Consider the following 23,925-nt stretch of genomic DNA (forward strand, 5'->3'; position numbering starts at 1 on the left):
GGCACCTGTTGTTTGCAAGGTGCACGGAAGTTAATGATGGTTTAACTCGTGTAATCTTTTGTTTCACTACTTAAGGGGGGACACGTGCTCTTAAAACAGCTTCCTTTGATTTTCAAGTAAACTCTGTGAAGCTTGCCAGCCTTGCTGCTTTTTCCACACTGATCTCAAATATGCCATCATTTTTTGAGTCAGCCAGCTAGTTCCCAAGATAATAGGAGATAATTAGTCATTCTTGGAGGAACAATAGACAAAACAGTGTTAGTCATGGAACTGTAATCTTTATATTTTCCAAAACTATGATCCCTGGTGCATTCAATAAGAGAATCGATTTTTTGACGCACTGTTTGGAACCAATTTACAGCTCAATAAACTTAGGTGGCACCAGTGGCAAGGAACCATTTTGAGCGCCAATTTCAAACACCTAAGTTTATTGAGCTGTAGAATCAGTTCCAAACAGTGCATCAAAAAACCGATTCTCTTATTGAATTCACCAGGGTTCATAGTTTTGGAAAATGGCCGTGGAGGCCGAAAATGCTATTTTTCAGAAAACGCTTTTGTTGGCCGTTTTTTGGCCCCAAAGACCCAACTGCCTCCTCAACACACATTCCCTGAAACACAAAGATCTTTTGCAGAATAGTGTTCTGCTATACTGGCCTAACCTATTCAAATGTAGCAGGAAGTAGCCACATTTAGCTTTTGGTGCAGTGATTGCGTTACTGCAGACAAGCTCGTGTATTGGTGAAGTTCTGCTGCAGACTTGCACACCTGTCTTCGCAGTCCATGTCAGCAGTTCTCGGAGCCCTCATGCCATGAAATAAACGTTTGTAAGTTGGCTGAACGTGCATTTCCAGTTAGAGACGCGAATAGCCACACTCGGTAGTTGTTTGACTGCTCAGGAAGTTGCTTTCATGCGGAAACTGAAATGCACAGGGCTTCCGCCACTAATAGAGGAGCTTGAGCTTGTAGTTTAGGCAGTGCTCAGCAAAGCAGCTGGCATTCGCGTTTAATTCGCAATTTAAAGGGACACCAGAATGTGGAGCAAGTTGGCCTGTATTGGTAGGTGGGTGTCGCGAATAAATAGTTCAGCTGGCAAACACCATTGAATAGGATGCCTTCTGCACTAATGTCCTTCAATGATGATGGCAATGATAGTGGCTATCCTGGCTTCTGACTGTCCGCGCGTCGGAGATGCCCATGGCCGCAAACAGAATGACTGACAACTTGTTGGCCACGGTCTTGCACTGATGATGACAATGACAATTGTTCTGTGCTTACAGACTGACCAAAATGTGCCATCAGCCACTTGAAAACGAGTGGTAAGCAACTAAGCTGTAAAAAATGGCAATACAAACAGTAAACATTACAATTCCCAGCACGACTTACCACAATTAAGTATTTCCAATAGTTCGAGCAGCGTACAGACAATTTGGTGTGGACTTCCACATGTCAGTTGAATGACACACTGAAGCTCGAAAGTCAACACACTTTATTCCGTGTTCCAAATGCAACTGACCACCAACTGTACAGGGGCCCGCACGTGCCATTAGTGGTAGCACTGGTATCGTGGATGGAATAGTACGTGAATTACGTCACCCGCCCCAGAAACGTGACGGCAAGATTAATAAATAACAAGACACGAGAAAGAAACTGCACACAACCGTCAGGCTGCACGCGCCTCCAGCATTCTGAGCATGCCCAAGGAAAGAAATAAAAAAAAAAAGACAGATGGAAGGCAGGTGCTTTTCAGGCAGGAATCCTTGAAGACATGCGACTGAAGCGCACGTGTTCCCCACCGTCGGTCTAGGGAGGGTTCCGACTCTTCGGTTGACCTAGCAACAGAAAAAAATGTGACAAAGCATGACGGTAGCAACAAAAACGAAATGAAAGTGCAGAAAAAAGCACCGCCCAATGCTATCCCCAGCTTGAAGTGAACAGCACGGCTTCCAAGTTTGCAGAGAACTGCTCTTGAAGCTATTCTAGAAAACTCAGTTTGTTTACTCAGTATGTCGCCTCCCAAGTTGGGTACAACCTCTCTAGAGCAGGTTAGCGCAAAGTACAAAAAAAATTCAGTCTGGAAACTTTGCTTGGCGATTCCAGAGAAACAACAGCAACGTTTGGAAGAAAGCTTGTCGAACGACTTCAGTTTTGCGTGCTGACATATCTGCCTCGCGCAATGAGTTTACGAAGTCGCAGACCCGCAACGTATAACAGCAGCCCAGTGTGACTGACACTTCAGCACAGAACATAACTTACAGCAGTGCGGAAGTCTGTCTGCATTACAGTGAGCGCAGTCCTCAGCAAGTTACATTGCAGCGGTCTCTTTAGGCAGTGACAAATTTGCGAGAAAAAGTAGCCCTCAATATTCACAGCAAAATCAACCTTTAATCGCGTGTCACTGGACTCGAAAGGTACAGTCTTTGCCAAAATTTTATAGGCCACGCGAAAGGTTTCTACACCACAAAGAATTTAATGTAAAACCTTAACGTTTATAACTGTGACCAACATTGTTTTTGGCACTAAAAGAGCTGCTTTGTCCCACTTTCTGGAACAAAATGTTTCAGCATCGTTTAAAAGGTAAGCTTGTACTTGGAATTTTTTGTGCCCCACACGCTTCTGGCATGGCCTAGGAAATTTTGACAAAGGCTGTACATGCCTCAAGGCCTAAAAACTTGTTAAACTCTCTATCCTGAATAATCTCGCACAAATACACTTGACTGAAGCTACGCTGTCAAAGCTGTTCACCTGTTTACGTCATTTGGCACACACTTGGTCCACACACCAGACGTTAGAGTATACCATTTGATTCATAAATTTGTTTTTCCAGCCTTCTTGGCACCAGTGTAGACGTACAATCTCGCAATACCCTGAAATCCAGCACACGGTGCCCTGCGTCGCTCTTAAGAACTAGGCTAGTAAAGAGAAGAAGTGTCTGGCCCACCCGCAAGCCCAGAACACGACAGTTTGGCTCGAAACTTTGTCTCCGTTGGCTCCTACTCTGAGATGTCAACGCAACTACTATGTTCACAACGCAGTGAAAGCCGCTTTTCACAAGATCCTCCCCGTACAAACGGGGGGTAAACCCCAGATGTCGCAGACAACTGTTACTACAGCTTTGAGGAGAAAAAAAAAAGAGTTGTAGAATGACAAAGTTTCCACTGCAACAAGTATTTAAGCTGAAGTACCCTGCTGCAAATATATTACTCCAATTTTCGTGGTGGAACAATGTGCTCTTTTCTTACGCACCTTGTTCGAAAACAACTTACAAAACAGTCAGTGTGGCAAAAATGCGAGTGACAGGTGTGTTCTGTCTCAAAATGGGGTACCACTTAGTGCGACAGCCCTCAAAGTGAATCGGTGGCACCACTTTACCCTAGAAGCAACACTGCCTCTTGGAGTGGCTTTCAATGTGACATGAGCCATGCCACGTGAGACCGACTACCATTGCCGCGAAAAATCTGCGGAATTAGTTAGTTGGTCCCCACAAATGAGAAAACTGGAAGAATTTGCTGCAAATTCTGCAGATTCTTTCGCAATCAAACAGCTAGGGTTTAATGCGGACGCAATGATTCCAGAAGGTGTAGACTGACACATCTAAGAAGAAACACTGCTCGTGGAAGTTCATTCCCGCAAAGAAAAAACAGCTCGCATCGAATATGTCCCGAGCGCTGTTTCGTTTCGGGGCCCCAGAAATCAGGCGCGAGGCAGTGGTGGCTGTCCCTACATTCCCCTAAAATGCTGAGGTGTGCCCTATGTAGCCCGCATAGTCAACTTAGCACACACGATAAGCAAAATGGACCCGCCTACACAACTAAACACCGGTGGCTTCCTCCAACCTGTCAGTGCGACAACTGAACAGAAACTAGTATTAGGCTTAACAGAATGTGCGTCGCTTGCACCTAGGTATCGTCAGAACAGTGTTGCCAACGTCATTGAAAACTTACGGCTAAATCGGCTGATTTTGAGACCTCTAGGAAGCTTTGCGGCACAGTGGCGCAAACTCAGATGCCTACGAACTCGTTCAGAGGTGTTTGCGTCCCTATTCCTGTAAAACCCACACTTGTCGCTTTACCAACACCGGCAGTTCACCGAACGACAAAGTCACCAGAGTAATTACAGCGGCATATAACCAGGAAACGTTTTTTCTCGGTTCATTGTTGAGTTAATAGAAAGGAACGTGTTGCTCGGCATTGTCACTCGAGACGAACAACCCACCACACAGAATTCACCGACGGCAATCGCAATTTGTGACCTCGGGAAACACCATGTTCTGGTATTGTGCAAAGCCATGCATTTAACGCCACGCTTGCAAGTCTTAGAAGACAACGGTGTTAAACAAAAACAGCCAAGCAGACACACACACACACACACGCACACACACCTCAGAACGCTACCGTTTGTTCTCTTTGGCCCAGTTTTGTGCGCTTGCGAAATGAAGGAATGCTGCTAGAGAATCGACGTTTGTTGAAGCAGTGTCTGTTGTGAGTTGACCTCTGTGTGTGATCCCTTGTTTTGTGTACGCTGCTGGTAGGTAGCGTGCGCAGTGGTAAATGTCAGGGATTTGGCCCCCCCCAATCCACTGGAAAATGAAATCTGACAAATACAGCATCTTGAAAAATGCCCACACATGCAATCGGCCAGTGAAGAGCCCAGTGTAAATTTTACTCACAACCTGTTATTTCTTAATGCTCTAATTTGCCCCGGCTGCTTTGTTGTTGTTTCACCTGACGATCAATTTAAAGTGCACAGAATTTGTTGCCACTAGTCGGTTCTCAAAATAGCATAGCGTAGAAAAATCAGGGAGGTAGGTCAGTGTCTGTTGGTTAGAACTAATGCCAGCTCTGGTGCCTTAGAAAAAAAAAAAGAAAAAAAGAAAAAAATTGTTGCACCAGCAAGGTTGGGAAGAGTGAGGGTACCACTGAAAAAGCAGCTTTTCTGAATGCCATGTCCGAAGAATGGGGTACAAACCTTTCTACTGAAACTAGTTTTCGAATAGCATCAGTTTTATTTTTCTCTGCTCCAACTCTGTTTACGTAAACAAAAGGCACACGCAATGGTGTCTTTTCTAGGTGAGGATCACTACCTCATCCACTGGCAAGACAGCACTAGTAAAATGCAACTTTTGTGGAAATGCCGTGAAGTAACTGAGATGAGTTTCAACCGCTTCCTTAGGTGTTCAACCAAATTTCGATCTTTCTGCTTCTTCCCTTCAAACGGCAGCTTTTAGTATTTGGTATGACTTGCGCAGTACAATGCATTTTTTTACCACCTTGGCTCGCAAAACACGACCGTGCGAGGGGGGGGGGGGGGGATATGCAGATACCCTACAGAGTGTCCCCGGAAAAATGCACGAGTTTACCTCAAAACGAGAATGGCAGAACACAACATTTCCTCAGCATCTCACAAAATGCAAGGAGATTCAACAACGCCTGCAGCTTCACCAGGCCTCGGCAAGTTGTACAAGGCAAAGATACACAACCACAAAGAAGAAGCTACCAATCACTTCAAGCTCATCACAATTACACACACTCTATTTGAGACTGCCCCGTTGTTGTATCCGTGACACAGTCCAGCACACACAACAGCCACAAACGCAAACAGAGACGGAACTCTTGATTCGCCGTGCACTTGGAGCAGGGAGAGCAGAAACGGTCGATTCTTGCGTCTTTCTTTCGATCGGTCAGTCAGTCGACGGCAGTTCAAAGTGGGCGTGGCCACGAAATGGGCGTGGCCCCAAAGTGGGCGGAGCTAGCTTGGTTCAGGCGTGGGCGGCGGCACTGTCCAAATCCACGAGCGACTCGTGGTACGGTGGAGGTTCCTCGGTGGTCAGCAGCGGTGTACAAGCCTCCTCGGCATCTGAAATGACAAGAGACGGCTCCGCATGTTAGCGGTCGTACACACACACACACGCGTGCACAAACATCACACACACACACACCACCACTAATGCGTGCGCACGCGGGAACGACCACACACAACGACATTTTCTTTCTCGAGGGAGAAAACTGTCTGTGGCTTTTCTACAGTAGTGTCCGCTCTCTCGAGTCGCGTTTCAACACTGCTTAGAACAAAACTGCAATCTCGGTCGTCTTAATGAGGCGGCCCTACAGAGTGATCAGACCAGTACAACATTCATTCATCGAGGCTAAACATTTGAACAACACAGGTACGGCTTTTACAAGCGATTGCATGCATTAACGCCAGCTATGGATTCCGAATACAGAAAATGTTTTTTGAGGTTGACAGAGATTTGATACTGTACGGCGGTACAATTGACACTAGACGAGACTGCACTTTGGAACACGGCGAAACCTGCAAGAAAAGAGAAGGGCAATAACGGTAATGGTGTTGCACCCTAATAGTCATAACAAAGGACGCTTAATGATGATGATGATGATGATCATGTCGTTGCATGTCCCTTTGAAGCTCTAAAAAGGAGAAAGCCAACACAGTCAGATCAATGTAACAAGTGAAACAAACGGACAGTACACAAAATGAAAAGTGCAGTGTGAAATTGCAGTTGGAATTGCCCAACAGCTCGGTAAAGAAGCAAAGCAATTCGTGGCTGGGAGGAACCAATTTTCAGTGAGGCAGTAATTTGAACGCAATTCCGACAAGCGCAGCAATAGAACTTGCTCGGGGAAAAAGGACCCAACACACTTTAGAGCTGGCTACAATATTCAACAATACCAGCACATCCTTTAAAAAAAAAAAAAACGCCGTTCCCTATTTCTTCTTCATTGCATTTCCCCATAAAAAAAAATCGGGCGATCTCGTTGAAGACTACCAATTCTCTCCCACAACTTTCCTAGGCTCCAGCAAGGAATCGATAAGGTGCTCTGACTAAGCTACGGTGAGATTTTGCGCAAAAGACAATATTTTAGTGCATAATGGTAGCAGAAAAACAAAAAACAGTGTTTTAAGGTTAAAACGTTAAGGCATTACACTTGCTACCGTCATACCCTGCCACCCGCCTTCAATGGCAAGGCCGCAAGCATTGCGGTGATTACGACACAGTGAAAACAGGCTCTGGCAACAACCGTAGGCATCTTTATTCATCTACAAAAATCTCTTCTGCCCTGACTGGGTTCTCAGTCAGAGGGGGGACACAAAAACAAAAACACACAAACCTTGGTGGGTCACAGCACAACAGTCGAAATGCCATCAGTATACTCTCTCAACAGCATTGCAAAGGTCGCGAAACGCCTGGCGACGGGTGTCTTTGGGGGAGTTTATTGACTGCGCAAACTAACTTGCGACTACGGGCGCGAACTGCCCAAGCAGGGGAGGAGGGATAGAGAACGGACAGCCTGGTCTCCACTCAGTGACGACTAACCCGCATTAGGGTTCCGACACGAACCCTCAAACCCAACAAGAACACGGCAAAAAAAAACCTGTTAGTTTTAAACAGGGAAACAGAAGAACTTAAAAACGATGGACCAATTCGAATGTAATCTGCGCTATGAACATGTCACATGAAGAAGTCTTTGTACACAAATCTGACCAAGCATTGCTTTAGAAAGCACGGTGAGGGAAACAAAATCCTACCACAGACGCACATCCGAGCACAGAATCATCGCAACGCGGCAGTCCCGGCCTCGGACAGCGACAAAATTACTGCACTGCAAGCATTTCTCTTCGTTCGAAGCACGTCACGACAATGAGAAATTAGAGACAAGAAAAGGGGATTCACAGCTGCTGCTCTAAAGCAGGAGGAAAAAGTAGAGGAGCGTAGAACGCACGCGAAAAAGTCCCGCGTTGCGATCACCCCCCTACACTCAACACACTGCGATTTAAACTAGAGTTCTATCTTCTACACGCGCACACACACACACCACTTCCGCATTGTCACAAATTTTTTTGACACAGCTGGCCACCACTCCGACGGCGATAAAATCACTTCAGAGAGGACACCCACGAGCCGAGGGGAGGGGAAAGGAACGGCGAAAACGCGACGCCAACATCCGCGGCACACTCCTCTGGGCGTCGCCTCGCCTCGGAAGGCGACAACCTCTTTGGCAAAAGTTTGTGGCCCGTCGACAGATCCGTCCTCCTCTCTCCGGTCTTTGTCGCTGCTGAGGTCCTCGCACGGTCAACACATCGCAGCACCCTCACCCTCTCCTCTGACGAACCGAGGACGTTAGTGGGATCACGCCAAGCGACGGGGCCGCTCTTAGGTGCGGGTTCGTGCGGTGCGTGCAACGCGCGTCGCGGCAGGTGGCGGTGTCCTCCGTCCTCGTCATGAGCGCAGACGGTGCGACTGTGGGAGCATCGCTTGCCGCCGCAAATCTACGGGAAGAAGAAAGAAGCAGACACGGGCTGTGTGCATGTGAAATCTGAAAAGAGGGGTTAAAGGGACCCTGCAACACCCTTTGAGAGTGCAAGTAAACCCGCGCGACGTTTAGATTACGCTGCCAGGAATACCTCGGCCAAATATTACATGTGCACGTGAAGCGGTGAACGCGCAAATCGCTGCGAAAGACGCGGAAAAACCAACCACGCTCTCTTCAATTTCCCTCATTATGCACCCCTGGCATGGCCTAAGCGACGTCATTGAGGCCATGGCTGTCCTAATGGCTGTCACTGGTCAAATTCGCGGCTTATTTCTCGCATTTCCTGCGACAATCCACCGTCGTCGGCGCTGTGTACCAACCTGTTCCATGCCTGAACCTGTATGCACAGTTTTGGCGTTTCTTTTGTGCTTTGAGTGTGCGCGACGATTGAGTGATGAACTCAAAACTACCCTTTCAATGAGACCACTCGACAACAACTGTTTATTGCTTCAAAAATACCCTACCAGCCTGAGCGTGCGCTTTCGAGCAGGTAGCCATGCCTGCTTTTTTGTGTCACCAGACCGGAATTACACCCCTCCTAGTTGCGGAGAAAAGGAAAAAACTCCCCGGCCTGTGACATATCGAAGGCCACCGAAGGGAACACCGCAAGCCGCCCCACCCCTCTCCGGGAGAAAGCGCGCAGCTTTCGTCGCGTTGTCCACGGTCAAGTTGAGAGGGAACAATTATGTGCGCTTTCTAATCGCGCGTAGTTTCGGCGATAGTGAACGGATTTTCATAATTCTTGTGGGAGGAGATTACCGGGACAATAGACTTTTCCCCAAAAGGCATTCCGAGTAGTCGATGGTAAGTGCTGCAGGGTCCCTTTAAGTCTGTGTCGCCCTCGACAAGACAGAACGGCTCAGTCTTGGCGAGCCGTTCAGCCCGCCCAGCCCAACACCCCACTCAGCTCGTTAAAACTTTACGTGAAACGCCATGTTCTACCACTTTAGAAAGCGAAGGTACACTTCAATGTGACATTGGTAATAATGCAACATTGTGCCGAGAGGTGTAATAGCTTGATGCCATTGGCAGCACCAAATAAAAGGAAATCATCGTCATCAGCAGCATCCCAGAACAATCACATGGGCTGTGACGAGGGGACAACGTTATATACACACAATAGCAGTGCATGTGTTGAGGTGGATGGACCCACAACACAGTGGGCATGTCCAACAAGATTGCTAAAAAAAAAAAAAAAAAAAAAGACCACCAAAGCCACAAGCTGCCCCACTGCACGCCCAGGCTAACATTCCCATAGTTTGCACACATTAAATTAATGCTCGCCAAAATGATTTATATTATATAAAAAAAACAAAGGAAAATGTTGAAGAAAACTGGAGGATGTCGTGTCTCAGGTGACACATATATTGGTGAAGAATTGCATATATTTGTGCTGTCTACAGGAAATATTCTTGCTTTTTTATGTTCCGTTGCATAGCACAATTCTGCTATGCGATTTCTAAGCGGGAAATATTCGTCATGTTAAAATTTGTGGGTGTGCTTATTCCATTTCGTGTGTTTTCACCGACTGCCTGGAAGGCCAGCAAGCCTTCAGTGCTTAGGCAGACCAGAAAAAAAGCCCATGTACAACAAAAGTGAATAAAGTGAATGAATGAATGAATTAATGAATGAATGAATGGATGAATGAATTAATTAATTAAATACTAGCTGCTTGCTCATGCCTGTTGTTGCACTGTCGCCACTAGCCTTAGCCATCAGGCTAAGGTTAGATTAGATTAGGTTAGATTAGAGTTGGACGGACGACAGGCAGGCTTATGAATTATGCACACGACACAAAGTACTAGCCCTCTCAAGCAGGCCAATTTAGGTGCACTTACGCCGAGTACACTTGCTTAAGGGGGGACATGGCTCTTAAAACAATCTTACCGTTTAAGTAAACTCTGTGAAATTTGTCAGCCTTGCTGCTTTTTTTTTCACTGATTTCAGATATGCCATTATTTCTTCAGTTGGTCAATTAGTTAACAAGATAATTAGAGATAATTAGCCATTTTTTGGGGGGAATACACAAAACACTTTTAGTCATACAACTGCAATCTTCATATTTTCCAATATGTACCCTGGTGACCGCAATGAGAGAATCAGTTTTTTAATGCACCGCTTGGAACTAATTTCACAGCTCGTTAAACTTTGGAGTGTGAAATGGGCACTCGAAATGGTTCCTTGCCACTGCTGCCACCAAGGTTTAACGAGCTGTAAAATCAGTTCCACACGGTGCATCAAAAAACAAATTCTCTTATTGCACTCCCGAGGGTTCATAGTAATGGAAAATACGAAGATTGCGGTTTTATGACCAACACTGCTTTGTCTATTGTTTCTCCAAAAATGGCTAATTATCTCTAATTATCATGGTAACTAAATGACTGACTCAAAAAAATTGCGCCCACCTCCCCGCGAGGGGAACCCTGTGTAGATGCGACGCATCGTGGGGTTCACTTGGTGTTTCCGTTGGATTGATTCAGAAATTGCGTGAAACGTGTCGGGAACGCGTATGATTATTATCTTTTATGATTATTATTATTTTTTACTGGCCAATCTTGGTCAATCTCTCTAAGTGGTATGCTTGGGGCTTCGCTGTCGCAACGACCTGTACTCCATCATTGTTGCTGTACGTGGGAGCTTCTTTGCTTTTATTGCAAGTGTTAATCATTGCCCCATCATGCGTTGTATCAGTAGCATCTTGACGTAGTTTGAATGAGTCAAGGATATAAGGCGCGTTTGTAGCATCTGATTCTGTCTCGGTTTTGTGGCGCAGTGGGAAGAGCACCATGTACCTCGCGTTCCGCTCACAGGGTCATGTGATCGAAACCGAGCGCCGCTAACTATTATTTTTTTTTTATAGTGTAGGGGGAGGGGTGTGGATGGACAACGCCGTATGGAGGGACAAGGTGAGTGAATGAGATGCAGTCGCATCTAAAAATAATGGCATATTTGAAATCAGTGGAAAAAAAGCAGCAAGACCGCCAAGTTTCACAGAGTTTACCTCACAATTAATGGAAGCTCTTTTAAGAGCAGTGTTGAAGTGCTTATTAGGCAGAATTGAGCAAAAGGTGCAAATGACGCTCGCCGAAGAACACACTTGGATTGCACACAGTGCAGCCCATCGAGTGAATAGCATCGTCAAGCAGGGGCCCCAGCATAGTGCAAAATAGTGCGAGGCAGTGAGCACTTGAACGAAATTCTGCGACGTCATTGAGAAATTTCCGGAAAGCACCCAGGAAGTTGCCACTGCCTCATCTGTTTTCATTACCTTGTTTTCATTCATCCGTTTTATTCATTTGCTAGAAGTTTGCGACGAAATTGGTGCCATTGTTATCGGGACAAAGCGGTCTTTTCAACGAGCCAAACTTCCACTTTGTGTTCACGGTCTCCTTAATTAAATGATAGCAATTCACCACAAGCACTGCAGTGGGCAGCGCAAAGGTTCTATTGCCCCAGTCAAAGCCATGCAGGCTAAGTGATGGACACACTCCAGAGAGAGAGAGAGGGAGGGGAGAGCATCAACTCACCGCAAGTGCGTCACTGACCTAAAAATGCAGGAAAACAAAAGCGAAGCATTAGGAAAGAAAAAGCACCCCACCCCCCCCCCCCTCCCCTTGCAGGCATGCAAATCGCAGCAGCGCTACAAATGTGCATTCCTCTAGCAGTGCAGGTGAAAATAAATGCACAAGACAAGCAGAGCAAGCAAGAGAAAAGTAAACACTATTCATCATGCGCTCCTCAAGAAGCAACGGAAAAACAGTACAATGCTTTCTTTTCTTGGGGGGGTGAGAACAACCACACAAAGTGTCATTGGGTCAGAAACAGTCATGGGCATGTTACCAGTAAGAAGTAAGTAACGGTGCTACAGTTAGCTTAGCCAAAAAAGTAACTCTGTTAATGCTACAGTTACCGAGTTTGAAAGAGCAACTTGTTACAGCTACAGTTAGAGTGAAAAAGTAGTGGTGTTGTTACTTTTTCATTACTGTATAAAACTAAGAGATAGATCACAAATCAACTGACAGTTTATTTTATAGAAACGCACGAAGGCATGCAGGTACAGTGGAACCCCGCTGGTATGTCCCCCGAACTTACGACGACCCGCTTCTTATGACTGATGACCGTGGTGCGGGCAAATTTCCTATAGCAACAATGCATTAGAAACGCCGATGATATGACGCTCGGGTGCGCGCGGTCCGCTTCATACGACGGACCCTGGCGCAGACCGGCGTTTTTCCCATTAATTTACACCGCTTCGCCGCCTCGTCCAGACCTTCTTAATGATTAACCGCTATTTGACGCTCCTTAAAGAAGCCACGAAGAGAAAATACAACTTCATTTAATTTGAAAGAACTAAGATTCAGTATCTCACTCAGCTCCATTACAGCCCCAAAAGATGTTTTTTTAACGAAAAGAAAGCAAGAAGTATTTAAAAACTTTCAAATTTTGCGCCACAGCGACGTGTTGTGAGCAAGAATGACATCATTCGGGCCAACAATAAAACACAATTTTCAGTGCGTTAACTGCACGTTAGCATTTGAGTGATGCGGTCAAATGGAACTAGAGGCCCCATTAGAGACGTCCAGTCATGTGTCGTCGCGACAGGTGAGTTAAGCAGCCACCAATCGCTCAAACAAGGTTCCGTGTCGTCACAGAAAAGTTGCGGGAAATTGGCTAGGGGGTCGCGACTGCTTCACACGTTTTCTTTCATGTCTCCGTTATTTGTTTGAAGATTGCGATGAACTTGGTATCATTGTTATCGGGACTGAGCAGTCTTTCTAATAAACCCAACTCGTATTTTGTCTTCATGGCTCCTTTAACCAGCGACGGCTCCGCGCAGCAGCAGCAGTACGCCAACGTGCCAACTGCGAGAAGACGAAGTTCAAGTGGCAGGCGGACCGTGAATTCGAAGCTCCCGTCGAGCTGCCGACGAACGCAAAAACACATACGGCGCAACCCCACAGCGATGACTGAACAGCCGCTTCCTCCGCCGGGTTGGTCCAAGTTTCTTCCTTTAACGACGCTGTCTCTCCCTATATCTCTGCTTCCTGTCTATCAGTGTCTTTGAAAGCTGTGTTGTCACTCCGCTCCTTTCTTTGGTATGTGGCTCAGTTCACGCGCGTTCACCACAAGGATGGAGACACGCTGGCACCGCCAGTTTGGGTCACTCGCTGGCTGCCGCAGCAAGTCACTGTAGCAAAACCGCGCTATAATTTTCGCCGCAACACGGTTTACTCACGAAGTTCCAATCATCGTATCTATTTCGTGCTGCTGAGTCTTGTGGGAAATGAAAGCCAATAAGTAGTGACCACCTCGACTGCCTGTGACCGTTTAATAAAGGGTGTCTCCACTATGTACGGCAGTGCTGTTTTTGTTCACTTCCGCCTTGTACTAACTATCGCTCGTTTCGCTTGGCCGTGGAAGTTTTGCTCTCGCCTTTTTCCCTCTCAATCTCACACGGGCAAGTCGCGGGGCTGCCAGGCTGTAAATAGCGGCGCTTAGTTGGTGGGCTAGCTGCATGCCATGAAAGGGAGGGAGGGGGGGGGGGGCATAACATAGGCGTTGCCTCTGTTAACCTTTTGCAAAATGGCCGCAGTGGCCCATTATCGGGATATGCCCGACATGAGTATTCAAGGTTAAATTTCGTGTTTTTTTTATTTTTTTCAGTGCGTTGTGCGCTCATTCTTTGCAAACATGATGCGCCATCTCGTGAGGGATGAATGAACCTTGATTGTTGAAGTTTTCTTCATTTTGCACTAGGGTGTATGCAGCACGATATTCAGCACATGCCTTCTCAATTCCAGAGCATTTTTCACGTGCGCCCTGTTCGCTGAGAAGCTCGGCCGGTTTCTCATCGCAAGTGTAGTTTTACGGTGGCGCATTCATCGAAAGCGATGACAACTTCAGTGAGGAAGAAAATTACGTGCCTCTATCAAGTAGCGATGACAGTGATTCAAAAGAAGCGAATACGAAGACCACGACGGCAGTGGAGAGACAGCACCGGGCGAATCGTAACTCTGCGCGCGACGCATTTTGTCGAAAGACAACGCATACCTGGCGAAAGATTTTTTCCTGGCATCCTGAGGTTTCCATTGTCGATAGTTTTATTTGGAGGTGCACACACGCCTGCAGAATCGTGCGAAGAAAGAGTGGCGAAACCTGCAGTACCATCGCAACCCCATCCAACAGCTGGTGAATGGTCTGAGGATTCGAGCCAGAAAGCGGGGCCTGTCTGCACATATGGAGTGTGAGGAGCGGCTATTTAGGGCTCGCCACTTCATCTACAAGCTCCCACGCCAAAGCAGCAAGAACTGTACTGCTTGTAGAGATACAAAAAAAAAAGGAGGCAGGAGGGAAACTGATTTTCTGCAAAACCTGCAGTAATAACGCTTCAAGCGGTTTCACACACGGCTCAAATATTGGTAAAGGACTTGCACGCAGAAGGCGAGAGAAAAAATAAATATCCTCCCAGTTTTCACTGCACAGTTCGTGTTTTTATTCACGGTGGCAGAAACTGCCAGAATGGTTGCGGACCGGATCGGCCGGAAAGTGGATAATTGTTCGGCACTGCAAAGGGTTAAAACTTGAGATTTCAGCTAAAGGTTCGCAAAGCTCGATAAATATTGCAGCTTAGTTAAGTTCTTAGCCCACCTGTCGTGTAAGACAGTCTACTAGGCCGGCATTTACCCGCACCCCGGTCGTACGACACCCCGGTCATACGACATTTTCTCGTGGTCCCTTGAAAGTCGTATCATCGGGGTTCCAGTGTATACTCATAAGTACACATGGTAAAACCCTGAACGTAGGGAACATAAAACGGACGGCACGCTCAAGCCAAACACCAACAACCGTTACCGAAACAACCGGTACTGCAACTGCATTTCTTTTTTTAACTTCATATCCCATGCTTGACTGCTAGCTAGCCTGTACACTCTCATTAAAGAGACAGTTGGGGCAGTTGGTACTTCTAGCACACACACACACACAAAAAAAAAAAAAAAGAAAGAAAAGATGCAGGAGAGAAATGAAGACAGAACAGACGTTACTCCCGTCCGTAGCCTCCTCCTGCATTCTTGTCTTTTTCTTGCGGTAGAAAATACGCAGAAGTTATCCTTCTACACTGAAGTTTCGGAGCACCTTCAAGGTAGCCCGAGTTTGGGGGAGGCAAAAACAGCACGTGGGACGGGGATCCACTACGCACGCAGCAAAGCATCAAGAGAAGGTCAATTGGGCAGGCACTGCCCAATTGACAGCGGCCTTCTTCTAGGATTTTGTGGCCTTCAAAGATTTTGCATTTCATCCACCCAATGGTCTACCCACATTTCGAGAAGCCTGCCCCGAGAAGCCACGTTTTTGCCTCCCGACCAGTGTTCACTGTATCTGAAAAGTTGCCCACCGGCTCTCAGAACTGTCTTCCCGCGTACGTTTCCCGTTCCTTGACAGGCTCTCGAAAAAGATCATTTTCCAGCCACCCACACTTCTTTTAATAATGACACCTTCCTGACCAGCAAAGTGGGGAGGGGGGACGCAGTAAAAAAAAAAAAAGAAAAAAGAAGAAGAAGGAAAAGTAGAGACAGAGAAGGATAGTGGTGATGTTGTTCACGCATTGCTTATGTATCAAAAAGTAGAGCCCGACGCATGTCTCAAAAAACAAAAACAAAAAGGTTTACCAACTTTTTCGACTGGAGGACCAATCTTCATCCAAGTAACAAGTAGAGTACACTGCAGCACGCTTTTAAAGGTGCGTGTGGAGAGCGGAAGGTGCACTACAGTGCGCCCCGTTTAAAAGAAATTACACGTCGTCAATCGCAAAAACAAGAAAAAAATGGAAGATATAAACATGAGCGGGAATGCACTGCCCTCCCTCTTTTCGCGAATTGTACTTCGCATCTAATTTCGAAACTCCGTCCTCCGGGCCAGGGAAGAACACTGGTGTTCACATGTTAACCAGCGAAGACATCTTTCATTTACTTTTTAAACAGTATAATAACCACTTATGTGCCTAATCGCAAATCGGCCTCCTCTGCTCTTCCCTTGTTCGGCTCCCCTTCTGTCTGTCAGGGTTTCGGGGAATGCGAGACTGGCGCTGTCGCCCGCGGGCGCAACCCACGAGTGGTGGCCAGTGAAGGGGCGGTCCTTTTTACCGGCCACAGTGTGGCACATTCCTAAGAGGAGAAGCGTAGGCGTACTGACGTGCGTTCCTCAGTTCCTTATTTCCTTCTCGTCTCTTGCTACTCCCCCCCTTCTTTTGTTATTTCTCAAAGAGGGGTGGCAATGTACCTCCTTCCTAGGTGTCCCTTTTCACTTTTTTTTTCTCTTTTTGTTGTACCACGTGTCAATAATTACTGCTAAGCAGGGCACATTGTAGTGCACCTTTTCTCCCAAAAAAGAGGGAGGGCAGTGCATGCCCTCTCATGTGTACATCGTCCATTTTTTCTTGTTTTTATGATTGATGACGCGTAATTTCTTTTAAATAGGGCGCACTGTAGCACGCCTTCCTCTCTCCACACGCACCTTCAAAAGCGTGCTGTAGTGTACTCTACTTGTTACTCCGATGAAGACTGGTCCTCCAGTCGAAACGTTGGCAAACCTTTTTGTTTTTGTTTTTTGAGACGTGCGTCGGACTACTTTTTGAGATCATATATAAATATATATATATATATATACAGTAGAATCTCGATGATACGATTCTGGGTGATACGAATTTCGGGATGATACGAATTTCTGAAATGTCCCGGCAAAATTGCATTGTTTGCAATGGGAAAAATTTCGGCTGTTACGAACGGACCTGCGCGGCCCGGCGGATGATACGAACGAGCCGGCGAGGCGCCCGACTGCCGAACAAGCAAGTGACGGCTCTCTCTCCCCATTTGTCACTCTTTTTTCTCCAGAAACGGCCGGGCTGTTGTTTCATGCTCGCGAAAACGCGCCCCGCAGGCCCCATGCGCGCCGCGAAACCTCTCGCACGCTGCGCGCACCGCGGCCGGCGGCGGCAACATGGCGGCGGCTTCGGCCGCGAAGTGGCACGGCCGTTTGAGCGACTGCTTCTAGCCGCTCTTTAAAATGCCGCTCAAGGCAGACACGAAGTTTCTTGTGCAGTAAAGGAGCTGATAACGTTGGCGAAAACGGTATTATAAAACACCATCCGCGCCGCTAGTGAAAGCGCCCATAAAATATCTGCCGGAGTGCTAAGCCTGAACATCTCGGGCGGAGCCAGCGGGCTGTCTCGAGCGTTTCGCAAGTCGTCAGCGTCTTTTTCTGACCGAGGTAGGAGATACCGCGGGCGCGAAATCGTCAATGCGGCCGTGAAAATACAGCGCGCGTAAAGCCGAGGCGTGCGAATCGCGTGCAAAAACGCACCATGCGGTTCACGCTTGACTTTTGCGGCGTGTAGCGAGCTTGGACACCGGGAGTGAGGAGACAAGCGCGAAGCTAGGCGAAGCGTTACGCGCTCCAGAAAGGACTGCTTTGTGACGTGGGGGTTTAAAAAAAGCAGAAAAAATCATGGATTTGTTCACGCGAAAGTAAGAAAAGAAATAAACGAAAACTTTTTTTCAGTGCTCAATTTTTTGGTCTGTGTTGGTTCATACGAATTTCGGATGATACGAATATTTTTCGCGGTCCCGCGAGATTCGTATCATCGAGATTCTACTGTATATCTCAATGTGTACTGGTGACAAAGGTTGGAGAACCAACTGACTCTTGAAAAAGCACCTCCGGGACCCTGCCCCCGGACAAGAAATAAAAAAAAATCACGAACAGGCAAAGTTGTAACTTCCAACACAGAATTACAACTGCAGCAGCCACTCCTCCGTCTGTCAGTGCGCCTGTAGAAGTCCCTGCTTTGAACGGACCTTCCTTTCACTCCAACACGAGGGGGAAAACAGCGACAGAACGCGTTCTCGCAGCCGTGCGCTCCACAAATGGTACAACTGCGACCGCCGACAACACAAAGCGCAGGCCCAGAAAACTTGCCTCACCAGCACGGCAACCTTTCCCCTCCTTCACTCTGGCAGCCGCTTACAACTCGGTTCACTGGCTCTAAGCGGGGAAGACCGACGCTGAATTCCACTCGTCGGCCCAGAAGGGCCAAGGTCCAACTGAATACAGTTGAATCCCGCTACAACGAAACTGACGGGATGTGCAAAAAATTTCGTTGAAGCGAAAATTCGTTGAGGCGAAATTTGCCCCAACACAGCACGGAAGGACAAGAAAAACAGCCCCGGATATTTCCGCATCATTGGCAGCATAATGCGACGTTTAGAAAAAGGAGTCATGCGCAGTGACGTGTTGTTTATTCAGAAAATAAACATGCCAATGATTGTTTTTTTACCAGCACGCAAAGAGCGCAATACTGAGGAGGAGGGGAGAGGGGAAATGAAGAAATGCTGGCGCAAAGCGTATTGCTGTACAACAAGGCGTTTCCACTGAGCTGATGACTTGCAGATAGCTGCTAGGCGGTTGGAAACCCCCCTCTCGCTTGTGGCAGGAACGGCACCGTTATCTTATCGTCTGAGTAGGCACAGCAACTGACCTCGGCGGGCGGGCAAGCCGCACGCGCTAGCATTTAAAGTGACCGCGCGCTCGCTACTAAGATACGATGACGCGGGATCAAGACTAAAGAAGAAAACATTATTTTTGCTTTTGAATTTGAAGAATTGTAGAAGGAAAACTGCAAGTACAGCTGCTCAGAACACATACATGACGGCGCTGCGCCAGCTGCGGATCACATCGCGCAATTTCAACTGGATACAGATTGGCTATAGCTCTGGCTTGGCGAACCGGTGCTGTGCTGTGCCTCGCGCAGAGATAGCCAGCAACATCGTTATCACCAGCAAACAATGGCGTCCACCTGTGAGCTTGTTTTTGTTTTGGGTGGCAGTGTCAGCGCACTGCGCATGTTTTCAGTGAAACTAAGCGCCCAGAATGTATAAAAAGTTACAGATAGCTGGCGCTATGCTTATTTTATTATAAAATAATTGTTCAAACCCAGCCCAAATCATCGAAAATTTCGTTGAAGCGAAAGCAAGCCAGACAAATGGTTCGTTGTGGCGAGGACTTTGTTGCATTGACTTCTATGGCTACCTGACGGGGAATTGGAAATATTTCGTTGAAGCGGAAATTTCGTTTAGGCGGCATTCGTTGGAGCGGGGTTCGACTGTACTACGTGGAGCCAAAATGAATCCAGATCAACCCGCTAACCGGTTTCGGCCACGCCTGACGTTTGCCTTACCGGACCAAAACAAGCTCGAATGGGCCGCTACAGATCACGGAAATCCACTCCACATAGACCAGAAAAACTCGCTGCAAGTTTCCGACATCCCCGCGCGGCTAGAGAGAGGGAGCGGGACAATGCTGAAGCAAAAATGTGCGGTTTAGAACCGTCGTGAACTGGTTCTTCAAACGGAGTGCAGGTTTCGTCGGAGACAGGCCACAGCGAGGGCGGCAGAGCAAAAGGTTGTAGTTTCTTTTCACCCTCCCTTCTTTTTCCGAGGAGGCAGAGAGGGGGGGAAGGAGAGAGGGGGAGAGAAGGGGGGATATCCCACTCACCGGCCTGTGACTGGGCGGTGGGTGCTGCTGCCGCCCTGTCCGTGGAGGCAGCAGAGGAGGGAACCAGGGGGGCCGGGAACCTGGGTGCGATCCGCAGCAGCGGGATCTGCAGGTGGGCGCAGATCTGGTTGCACACGATCACTGAGTAGTGCAGCAGGTCCGCCACCGAGTACACCTGCGAGGCGCACACACAGGGAGCGAATGAATCAACCAATGAATCAATCAATGAGTGAGTGAACAAACGACTGACTGAACAAATTAATTAATGAATGAACCAATGAATTGAAAAAATAATTAATTGATCAAACAATAAAAGAACAAACAGACCAATGAATCAATCAAACTGTCTTCATTTATCCAGTCCTTCATTCACTCACCCACTCACTTTTTTTATTGTAAATAAATGAAATAGTCAATCAATCAATCAATCAATCAATAAAAGAACATCAACGGATTATTGAAACTTCGTTCATTTATTCAGTCCTTCATTCACTAACTTATCTGATTGCAAATAAACAAAACAGTCAATTGATGAATGAATAAATTAATGAATCTATCAGTCAATCAATGAATATCAAAGAATCGATGAACGAACAAATGGATCGATTTAATGAAACTTTATTTGCAATAAAATAGCAGCAGACGGCTGTGCCTGCTTCAGCTTGCCTCCTGAAATTTCAGGACGCTGCCGTAACAGGGCACACTACTGAAACTCTTGGCTTGTGAAACTGTCAAAATTGCAACTTTAACTGCTAATACCATGCCTACCTTGGAGTCAGCACTGCTCTGTGCCTCAAAAACTCCTGCACCCCTTCAAACAACAGTGTTTCACTGTTTTCCCAACTGCAAATAGTACTTGAATAAATCGCAGTAACCATTTCTAAGACACGCAGACAAACGTGGTGGTTGGGCCAGAAAACACGCTTTCCTTCCACTGATACCAGTTGTGACAGTTACGGCATGCTAAAGTAATGGGCGCGAAAAAATTAAGAAAAAAAAAAAAGAGGGCACCCAAGCTTTCCTTTCGTAAATTAATTTTCTCATGTGTACACTTTTCTTCTAGACAAGTTTCACTACTGTTTGCACCGTTAAGCTTTTTCACACAATTTGTCATCACGAGAATATTGTGATGCCCACACAAAACAGATCCTTAAAACATCAAAAGCACAATATGATTGATATAACAAGTCACTTTGAGTGCAAGTTTTGAATATTCGTGCACAATGCGCAGATGATATCTGATTCACGTGCCTGGGATTTGTCCATTTCCCTGGCACAACTGACCCCACCAATCATGCGGAGGACCAGAAGTGCAAAAATTGCAACAGCAGCCAAGGCTAACACAGGTTCCAAACTAAAATGCCATGTTACCTGTGCCTAACTTCCCTAAATATTTTCTTGGGTGTGTGTATGTGTTTTCTAAGTTTTTGGTATTTTTGCTGTACATGTATTTTTTACCATGCACCAACTTGTACCTGCTTCTTTTTCCTATAACCTGTTCTTTAGCTTTATTTGCATTGTTCTTTTCCAATGTTCTTCACCCCCTATGTAATACCCTCCCAGTGAGGGTCTTTAGGGGTATTTTGAATGAAATGAAATGAAATGAAATTAATATTACCGCACGCATTCAAAACCTAAAGAAAACATTCTTTCTTTTAAGTTGAGAAGCATGGCACAGTTTGTCTCCATTAATTAAGCCTGCCTGGCGCAAAGCTTTTCCAAACAACTAACACTTGCAAAGCTCAGCGGGTTACCTAAAATTTATCAATACAGCGTGCCCGAAAATCAAGAAAACACATGGAGATTTCCCAAAGTTCATTTCCCAAGGTTCACAGTTGAAGAACAAGAACCTTCAACGCGATTAAACATTGCTCTTATACTTAAAAGTGCAATCAATCATTTTTCTCACCCTTTCAGCACTTACTTTTGAATGCATGGACTTTTCAAACTGGCTGAACTAGAAGCAGAAGACAACCCTCGCTGCCTTGCTCAGTTCTAGGTTACAACTCAAAAGCAGCCTCTCGTCATGAAAATTCACCTAAATTTTCTGAACTGAAAGTTGCGTGCAAAGCTCCTTTGGCAGTTTTTTTTTCCTCAGCCCTTCCCGTGTAATCAATGTACAAACGGGCAAATAAACTTTATCTTTAAAAACACAATCAATCTGCACAAGAGGCAGGCAAAACATTCAACATAAGCGCGGTAAAACATGTAGAAACATCAACTAATTTTCCCAATAGCAGCTCAAAAGGTGGATTGACAAGCCCAATTGCGTCCCCCTTTTTCCAAGCCGACAGAAGCCGACAGGAGCCAGAAGTCATTCTCACCAGGCAAACGAGCAGGATGGCGTACTCGTTGATGAAGGTGTTGAAGTACTGGTTCAGGAAGAGCATGCCGGGACCCAGCAGCGCAGAGTCCATGTAGTCCATCTCACTCCGGCACATATGCGCAACCTGCGGGGTTTTTTTTTTTAGCCATTTAAGGCGGGAAGAGGGCACAGTTGCCTGACACTCAAACACCATCCTAAAGTAAAGAGAGAAAAGAATATAAATACACCAAACTGGTTCTTCTAAAGCAGCATCACAAACACTCGACATGACCATAAAAAAAAAAGCGAAGGAAACAACCCACAACTGCTGACTCTACATCGAGGAATCAATTAAAATCTGCGTGCGAGCCTTAAAAAAGACCACAAGACCAACATGCAGCTTTGCTTTGATCAAAAGATTGGGTCGTTCAGACAGGGATAAATTTGTCATTTAAAAATGGCACATTTCAAATTAACTCGCTTACCAGCATGTTACTCATCAATCATCATCATCATCATCATCATCATCATCAACGATCATCACCATCAGAAGCAGTAGCAGCAGGAGCAGCAGCAGCAGCAGCCTATCTACGCCCACTGCAGGCCAAAGGCCTCTCTCATGGATCTCGAATTATCCCGGTCCTGTGCTAACTGCGACCAATTTATCCCCGCAAACTTCTTGATTTCATCTGCCCATCTAACGTCCTGCCACCTCCTTCCACGCTTGCCTTCTCTAGGGATCCACTCTGTTACCCTTAATGACCAACGGTTATCTTGCCTTCGCATTACATGCCGTGCCCATGCCCATTTCTTCTTCTTCTTAATTTTTACTAATATGTCTTTAACACCATTTTGCTCCCTGACCCACTCCGCTCTCTTCTTGTCCCTTAATGTTACACCTATCATTTTCCGCTCCATTGCGCGCTGAGTCGTTCTCAATTTAAGTTGAACCCTCTTAGTGAGCCTCCAAGTTTCTGCCCCGTAGGTGAGTACCGGTGAGATGCAGCTGTCGTACACTTTCTCCTTCAGGGACAATGGTAGGCTGCCATTCATTATGTGAGAATGCCTGCGGAATGCACCTTACTCCATTTTTATCCTAATTCTCTCTGCCTCATAGTTGGGATCCGGGGTCACTACTTGGCCTAAGTAGATATATTCACTCACCACTTCCACTGCCCCACTCAGTGCCTCACATGTTACTCACTAAACCGTAATTTGTACCAAAGTTCTATTAGGTTGTCACCAAAAAGGAAAGCATGTTGATTACTTATCAAGGGGTGGAGCCTGTCAGCTGAGAGGCGCCTCAAGTCTATAACAGGGTGGCAGCGGGTAGCATGCTTGTTTGAGGCAATAAACCTAGAACTGAGGTTTACATCTGACCATAATCAGACAACGTAGCGCCCAACTGCACCATGATGATAAAACAGGCAAAGCTAGTTGCTCATATTTTTTTCTATTCTTACTGGTGACAGCCACACAGGGATGGCACTTGCCCTTGCCAACCTTGCAACTGTTTTTGCCAGCATCAGCCAATTCTTGCAGGCCGGTGGGTCGACATCATTCAGCGACGGTGCAAAATGCCTCCAGGCATTGGCTCCCAATCTCTGTTTTTTGCTACTTATCCAATCTAATTAAGAGCAGCTCATGAAGTTTGTGCTGAACTTGGCTTGTTTGTTGTCCTCGTTCAGTCAACCTTCTGACTGTAGCAAATTTCAGCTGCTTGAGCTTGCACACCTTATCACC

The 23,925-nt window shown here is 46.5% G+C and overlaps 1 protein-coding gene across 6 annotated transcripts in view; it reads right to left on the bottom strand.

Annotated features, from left to right (window-relative positions):
* Window positions 1–1,469: 1,469 nt before the first annotated feature.
* Window positions 1,470–23,925, bottom strand: part of LOC144175830 (choline/ethanolaminephosphotransferase 1-like) — a 51,870-nt gene continuing 29,414 nt past the window's right edge. For 3 of the 6 annotated variants that reach the window (XM_077704840.1, XM_077704839.1, XM_077704842.1), the window contains exons 7-9: window positions 22,202–22,327; window positions 19,878–20,052; window positions 1,470–5,853 (exon numbers count right to left, since the gene is read on the bottom strand). In XM_077704840.1, coding sequence (XP_077560966.1) covers window positions 5,756–5,853; window positions 19,878–20,052; window positions 22,202–22,327 — 399 coding nt within the window. In that variant the 3' untranslated portion in view covers window positions 1,470–5,755. Of the gene's footprint in view, window positions 5,854–7,025; window positions 8,287–11,857; window positions 11,876–19,877; window positions 20,053–22,201; window positions 22,328–23,925 lie in introns of those variants that run through there. The other 3 variants (XM_077704844.1, XM_077704843.1, XM_077704841.1) reach the window with 3 other exon arrangements.

Source organism: Haemaphysalis longicornis, unplaced genomic scaffold (assembly GCF_048455015.1).
Source record: "Haemaphysalis longicornis isolate Haplotype H1 unplaced genomic scaffold, Haemaphysalis longicornis Haplotype H1 scaffold_3, whole genome shotgun sequence".
Classification (NCBI taxonomy): Eukaryota; Metazoa; Arthropoda; class Arachnida; order Ixodida; family Ixodidae; genus Haemaphysalis; species Haemaphysalis longicornis.